At 35.1% G+C, this 7651-nt stretch overlaps 1 protein-coding gene across 1 annotated transcript in view; it reads right to left on the bottom strand.

The window, feature by feature from the left end:
* Positions 1-7651, bottom strand: part of PARP4 (poly(ADP-ribose) polymerase family member 4) — a 278765-nt gene that overhangs the window by 80861 nt on the left and 190253 nt on the right. Inside the window, exons 18-20 of the mRNA XM_007955975.1 lie at positions 5774-5820; positions 5549-5627; positions 3885-4022 (exon numbers count right to left, since the gene is read on the bottom strand). Of these exons, the coding sequence (XP_007954166.1) occupies positions 3885-4022; positions 5549-5627; positions 5774-5820 (264 nt within the window). The remainder of the gene's footprint in view (positions 1-3884; positions 4023-5548; positions 5628-5773; positions 5821-7651) is intronic.

The raw sequence follows: 7651 nt of genomic DNA, 5'->3' as shown, positions 1-7651 counted from the left end.
GGTAAACTGTGGTCAATGTCATGAGACAAAGTGTATGTGAACTGCTGTATGGAAAGTGAATTTGCTCTGTAAATCTTCACCCAAATCACAATAAAATAAAATAAAAAGAATGTTTACTAAGCTTGGTCTACAAGAATGCCTTTCTCTCAAGCATGCTCCCACATATAAAATGTTAAGAAATAGAATTAGAATTGATAATATTTAGATAGAGCTGTAAATACCTCATTACTCTGTAACCAGGGTGAAGCAAACACCAATGAACCAAGTCTGTGTTACCTTCAGATACAGAGAGGTAGACTGAAGCAGTGATAGAAAGTTAGCACCTGGCAGATGCTTTGTTAAACTCTCAGGATGTAACAAGCTTAAAATGTAACAACAAAAAATGTAACAAATGTAACAACAAAAAAAAGTTTAAGAAAACGTTTTAACTAGTAGTTTAACCGATCATTTGCAAATTTTCTATGGTTCTTCCCCACCTCTGTGCCTATCTCTAACCAAATAAAAGCCATTTGGTCTCTTTCTTTCTGTCTCCTTCTCTCTGCAATGTACAGCATATTGCAGCTTTCTCTATGAATGCTAGTATGTTTCTCCTCCCCGCAATCAGCTTTAATAAAATATGTTTAACAAAAAAGAAAAACAGAAATGCAATATAATTTTTAAATATTTGTAAATTAGGACACAAAAGGAATGCAAATCATACTTACACCAATACATTATTTCATGATTAAAAGTAGCTCAAATCTAGTAACCACAAACTGTGTTAGTGGATTTCTCTTCCTATTAGAATTAATATTTTAACACTACCTGATGGATTCCCTTTTTAAAAAGAACCTACCACTGAATTTTTAAAAATTGTTTAGTAAATGAATGCCTCAAATGGTACAAACTACATAGTTAGATTAAGAGAAAATTCTGGGAGAAGTGGTGATAAAAAATACTGAAGAAAATTATCAATTAGTACACATTAAAAATTCTCCCATTTTCTTCATGGTTCTGATACTAAGATACTCTTAAGAGTTTCTGCAAAAGATGATATTCTGCATACTATAAATAAACCTTAAGAAACCAAACTCTTTGTAACTGCTTTCTTCCATATGTGGTTTACATTAAGTTAGACAGACTTAATCCACTTTTACATATGTTGCAACCCAAAAGACCTAATCTGTGGAAATGACAACACAATCTGGAATGAAAACATTGGGAGTTGGTTAACTACTGCTTACCAAATATTTTTCCCATTCCTACTTCTGTTTTCCCCAAGATTTTCTATTTTAAACACACACAACTGGAGCTAATTTTTCTCCAGATATCAAATTGGTTATTTTTGCATAAGGAAGTACTGAATAACAAAATATTCCCAATTTGAAAATTCATAGTTTTGTTAGGAAGTAAGAACAGGGAAAAGGCCCCAACACCATTCTGTGTCAGAAACCCTCTAAACAGACCAATGGCAAAACAGATGCAGTGCTAAAATTACAAAAGGGAATTTCCTGGGACATTTTCCCACCTGGGCATGACCAGTTGTGCACAGATGGCCTCGAAGTAACCTAGATTCTCATTACCATGCAATTACAATGCAATTGTAATAAATCTGCATTGTGGTTTTGAACCCCTTGGTGGACAATCAAGGAGTACTATGGGAAAGTTAAAATGGCTGAACAGGAAAGGTTAGCTATATCAGGAAAGAAAACAGAAGAAGGGATGGGATTGGTAGAATGTAATACCAGTAGGTCCTGCCAAAATCCAACCCCTGATTTTTAGAAAATATAACTCTTGTAGCTGAGAGAGCTCGGGGCTGCTCCTTCTTTAGGAAAATGCCCACTCTCTACCCTGTTGAGAGTGTACTTTTTGCTTTAATAAAGCTTATGTGTGTTATGTTGAAGCTTCCTACTGGGTTTTTGCTCTCCTTGCACTGGACCTGAGAATGCTTTTCTCAAGCAAAAGCTGCTGCTGTGTGCTGTCTTTGATTCTTCAAGGTAGTGTGCAGCCAAACCAGAGCTCTCCCAAGTTAACAGTTTCAAGGAATGATCTTAATTTTTATAGTCTGTTTTCAGTTTATTAAAAGAAAAGCCAAGAATCCTACTTTATTATTAAACATAAGAAATGGCAGGTAGGAAGGTTGGGCAATCTACTTCCATAGTGATACTGCCAGGAAACCCAAGGAGGGGTCACTATGAGTCAGGTCCAACTCAATGGCACATAACAACAACAACAGCTAAGAAAGTTATTTTGATCAAGCTTCGATAATGAGACTACTATAAAATTACTTTTACAAATGTGGAACTATCTTTTTTTTTTTTTTTTTTTTAAGGGGAAGGGAAACGAGAAGGAAAAAGCAAATGGAAAAGACACACAAAATGGCAGACAGGTATATATGTAACTGTGCATTCAGTTAATGATTTTGGTCACTTTTTTGTAACATGGTATTTTCTTACATCAACTTTTACTACTCCTATAATAAAAGATTATATTCAAGACAAATTTGATAATACATTCATTTCAAGTTTTCATAATATATGTGCAATTCTAATCATAAAGTCTCTGTAATACATTTGCCCATTTTCATAGACGAACATAATACACAAACTCACAAAAGTCTCCTGTTATGCTCTTAATTTTCCCCAGATCTGCTATTATCTTCACAGATATCCAATGAAGCCCACAAGGCAAGGTACTGTAACTTTTGGAATCTATCCAAATTTTAAAGAAAAACACCTAGTAGCAATTTCATAAAATATGGAAAATATCAACCCTTTACTTTCTTTTGCTTTTTGTGTCAGTTGTTTCTACAAGCAGACATGAGGCTTTCTATATATTTTCCAAGAACTTAGTTTTCTGATTTTAGTTTCAGATTTCCTTTCTTAACTGAATCTACTCTTGCAGAGAGATCTTCAATTGTGCACTAGAGTTCTAACATTTCATCGATAAGTCATGTTCTTCCCTATAGTTCCAACTGATTTCTAGCATCAACTGCATCCATGTCAGCATTTATCACCTTAGGGAACAAACTTTTGGGCCTTGGATACAAAATCCTCGATGAATGATCTGTTATGTGAGGCATTAGGAAGGGGAAGGATTGAGAGTACATCTCAGGCCCAGACACTTGGATCACCAGACCTATGTTGATCCTTTTTGTACAATGCTTTTATTTTTCAACAGAATTGTTTGTGCTTAATTCTAATAGAGCATAAGTCTGATGTGTGATAACTGAAATAATTTATATAAAAGTATCTAAATTATACAAAACAAAAACCAAAAACCAAACCCACTGCCATCGAGATGACTTCAACTCATAGTGACCTCCATTGGGTTTCCAAGGCTGTAAATCTTTATTTTACAAAAGTAGATTGTCTCATCTTCCTCCTATGGAGCATCTAACTGGAGGGTTTTAACTGCAGACCTTTGGTTAGCAGCCTGATATCTTACCCACTATGCCACCAGAGCACCTTATAAATTATATAATATATATAATCATAAAATGTATATAAAAATAATCTTTCAGGCATAGCTCTAAGGTACAAAGCACATAGTTAATATTTTCAGTATTTGCAATGAATGTGCAATTTTTATTCGAAAAGAACTAGCTATATGGAATTCTAAACTTTTATTGTAAGGTAAAATAATACTACAAAAATAAAAAGAATAAGATTTATTCAACAGGATGGTTGACTAAGAGTTCAAATAAAAGTAGAATGTTAGTGCTGGAATTTCCAACATGTAGGTCATAAGTTCCTGAGAAGTCAGAAATGAAAATAATGTTGTGTGGACCAACACTGTCTAATGCCAATTTTTAAAGACTACCAGTAATTGGCTAATTTAAAAATCAGTTTACTATGAAATATTTTTCAAAAGTGTCTCCTATTTCTAAGTAAGAAGCAGTATACCTCACTTTCCTTCTCAGGATGTTTTTCAACCCACATTCTTGGGAGAAAGGCATCAGACAAACCGATGTGGAGAGAAAATCCGCTGCTGTCTAAAGAGCTACCTTCCACAGTGCTAATTACAGCTTTGCAGTCTGTGCGCTACAAAACAAATAACAATGACAACAAAGTAAATAATATTTTATATATGGATTAATAACGTATTATCAATTTGCATTTATTTACCCATCAAGTAGGAAACACTAGTCATTTGCAATTAACAAGCAATTACATTACATTAACTTCTAAAAAATAACAATGGAAGCTAGAAGACAATGCCTTTAATACTCTGAGAGAAAATAATTTCCAAACCAGAATTTTATTCCCTACTGCATGATCCACTGCAGTATGGATATAAAGATATTTCCAGATATTACTGCTCAAACATTCTTGCTCAGAAAGTTAATGAAGGGTGTGCTCTGTAAAACCGAGAGACTAAAGCAATAAACAGGGGGTGGGGCGGGGAGAGTAAAAGGAGCTACTGAACAGTAGTAATCAGGCCAGGTGGAGCACAAAGACTTAAGGGAGGGTGGTCTCGAGGGAAAATATAAAGTGATGACAATCCGATGATTTAACCATACGAAAAACAGTACTGAGAGAGGTCTTTACCACTGTGTTAGACTGTATGAGAAGAATTGTGGATAGATTCCTAGAAAACTAAGCAAAGGAAAAGGTGGAGGTATTTTTCAAGAAATATCACATGAAGATATAAAAGTATGTAATCATAATACAGTTCTTGGCTCAGTGGTAAGCAATCTTCACAAAGTCATAATAACTTAAATACTGACTATGGCTTTAACCAAAATTGTGATGTAACTCTTTTGCACCAAGGGGATAGAAAAAGTAAGGAGTGAGGTGACTGAAGGGGGAACAAAACAAACAAACACACCCACTGCCATCAGGTCAATTATGATTCAAAACAACCTTTTTGGACAGAGTAGAACTGCCCCCATAGGGTTTCCAAGGCTATAAATCTTTATGGAAGCAGACTGTCTCATCTTTCTCCCATGGAGTGGCTGGTGGGTTTGAACAGGTGACCTTTTGGTTAGCAGTTGAATACTTTAACCACTACAATACCAGAGCTTATTATAATAGATAATCAAAAGATAAACTCTGAAACAGATCAATGAAGAAACAGAAGTAAAAACCTTTTTATTTAAAACTGGAGTAAATACCATATATACAGACATACACACACACACACACACACACACAAAGAAAAAATATATATATATAATGTAAGTATTTATTAGGTTTCATGACGAGATTATAAACTGAATGCCATCAAAGCAAGGTCACAACAGCATTTACTTATGGAAATATATGAACTTCTAAAATACATGAATATGGGGATAATTTATGGTCATTTTGACAAAGACTGTCAACTATGCGTGTGTTTATATATGCATATGTGTGTGTATGCTGAAGAAACAACTAAAATATTCTAAAGTGGTTTAGTCTCTGGGTGTTGGTAGGGTACAGGCAGGGCAGCATGGAACTGCTTATTATTTTCTGAAGTGATTGTTAGTATTACTTGACTTTTTAAACTATGCGCATGCATTGCTTTAACAAAATAAAAGTAAGTTTAAAATAAGAGTTCTTAAGAAATAAAACAAAGATTTACTAACCTTTTGTTTCAGTTTATGTGTATCACTAGAAATGAATTCAATCACGTATGGCATCTCAATATACACACTTAAAGAGAAGCTACAAAACATGAAGAGAAAATTATCATAGGCTAGTATCTTAATGTTTTACTTTTACTTATTTCAAATAATTTTAATGAAATTTTAACAATAAAACTAATGTCCATTAAATGATTAATTGACAGGTTTTATATTTTAGTTACTAACCTTTGTTTTGTCCCTATTTTCTCTATGCAAATCTTCTCCACGCTATCCTATAAAAAGAAAAAAATATATATATGTGTGTGTGTTTGTGTGTATATTTATATATATACATATATATATATATATATGTATATATATATATATATGTATGTATCTTTATTAGGTTTCATGATGAGACCTGTGCTCTGTGCCTATAAAGATCCTTTTATTAAACCTTGGATAGGGCAAAGACAATCATCCAAGATTAGGGAAACCATCAGCACATACACAGTACAGAAGCCTAAAGGAGTCCACTGAAGCACAGTCAGGATGTTCATTATATTTGATCAAGTACAAAGGAAACCATCACAAGATCGTAAGTGGTAGCAAGTTAATTCACCAGTGTTGCAAGTGGAACAACAGAAGTGGAGAAAGGACCTACACAACTGAAGATTCAAAAGGGATACAAGATTTTGTTCTGTGGTTTGATCACCTGGCTACATGGTGGTCAGGGTATGACTTGTAAACAAGCTGCCCTGAATCACAGCCACACGGTGGCTACAAGACAATACCAGGACCCCAACTTTAATATAGAAAAGATAACATAGGCTATTTTTAGTAAGGCATTAAGGACACATCCAAGCAAGTTCCCTTGTTCGTTCTTCTGTGAGCATAACCTACGTTCAATCATACTCTTCCTGAGAGCAAATTGCTCCTCCTTAGTTTTGTCCCGAACTATTCTAAGCAAGGCCACATTGTTCATTTAATGAATAGAAAAAACACAAATGGCATCTGAACTTCTATCAAGATTCAGAATGAAGGTAGGTCTCCCACTGTAGACTGCAGCCTTCCACAAACAAGTGCTTTAGAATTCAAGCCCTCATAGAGAGTCTAAGCTGAGTGCAATCTAAACAAGGCCACAGAAGCATTTGTTCCTGGAATGACAGTAATTTCTAAAATAGAACAAGATGGGGGATAATTTATGGATATTTGACAAATATTTTCAATCATGCATTTGTGTGTATGTGTGTGTGTATATATATATATATATACATAGGTGAACAATTTATACAATTATCTGCAAAGCAAGAATATTCTGGAAGAATATATATCCAAGTATTAACTAGTAATTATCTCTTCATGATAGAATTAAGGATGGTTATTATTTTTCTCTTTTGGCTAATCTGCAATCTCTATGCTTATATACCAATCCTGTTAGTTTGTCATACTGCGGTACCTTGCATGTGATTGTAAAGCTGGAAGCTATGCCACCAATATTTCAAATATTAACAGGGCCATCCATGTGGACAGGCATGGGTGGTAGATCTTAGAAAAATCAAGGGTGGCAGTTCAAACCCACCAGCCACTTCTCGGAAGGAAGGTTGGGCAATCTACTTCCGTAGTGATACTGCCTCGGCAACCCAAGGAGGGTTCGCTGAGTCCGGTCGGACTCGATGGCACATAACAACAGCAGCAGCAGCATATATGAATAGGATGACTTCAGACCTAAATCAAAATTCCATTTTATTTATTTTTTAAAATTTTATTGTGATTTGGGTGAAAAGTTTACAGAGCAGATTCATCTTTCATACAGCAGTTCACATACATTTTGTCTCATGACATTGACTGCAATCTGCCACAATGCAACAGCTCTCTTCCCAATGCTTCCCCATAGCCCCCTCTTCCCTGGGTCCTTCCCTCCCATACACTGCTGCCCTCAGAGTTGTCTCCCTGTGCATACATAGACCTTTATTCTCCATGATTGATCTTTCCAAGGAGTGTATCTACCTAATGTGAAAGTTTAGCTCATATGTCTGCCTTATGTTTGACTAGAAGCCATAGGAGCAGGTTCAATTCTAGACCTGAAGGGCAGCTAGGGGCCACAGTCTCAAGGGATCCACC

Source organism: Orycteropus afer, unplaced genomic scaffold (assembly GCF_000298275.1).
Source record: "Orycteropus afer afer isolate SDZICR_OR568_19922 unplaced genomic scaffold, OryAfe1.0 scaffold00561, whole genome shotgun sequence".
NCBI lineage: Eukaryota > Metazoa > Chordata > Mammalia > Tubulidentata > Orycteropodidae > Orycteropus > Orycteropus afer.
Note: the sequence above shows the minus strand (reverse complement) of the source record. Positions and strands in the feature narration are given on the sequence as shown.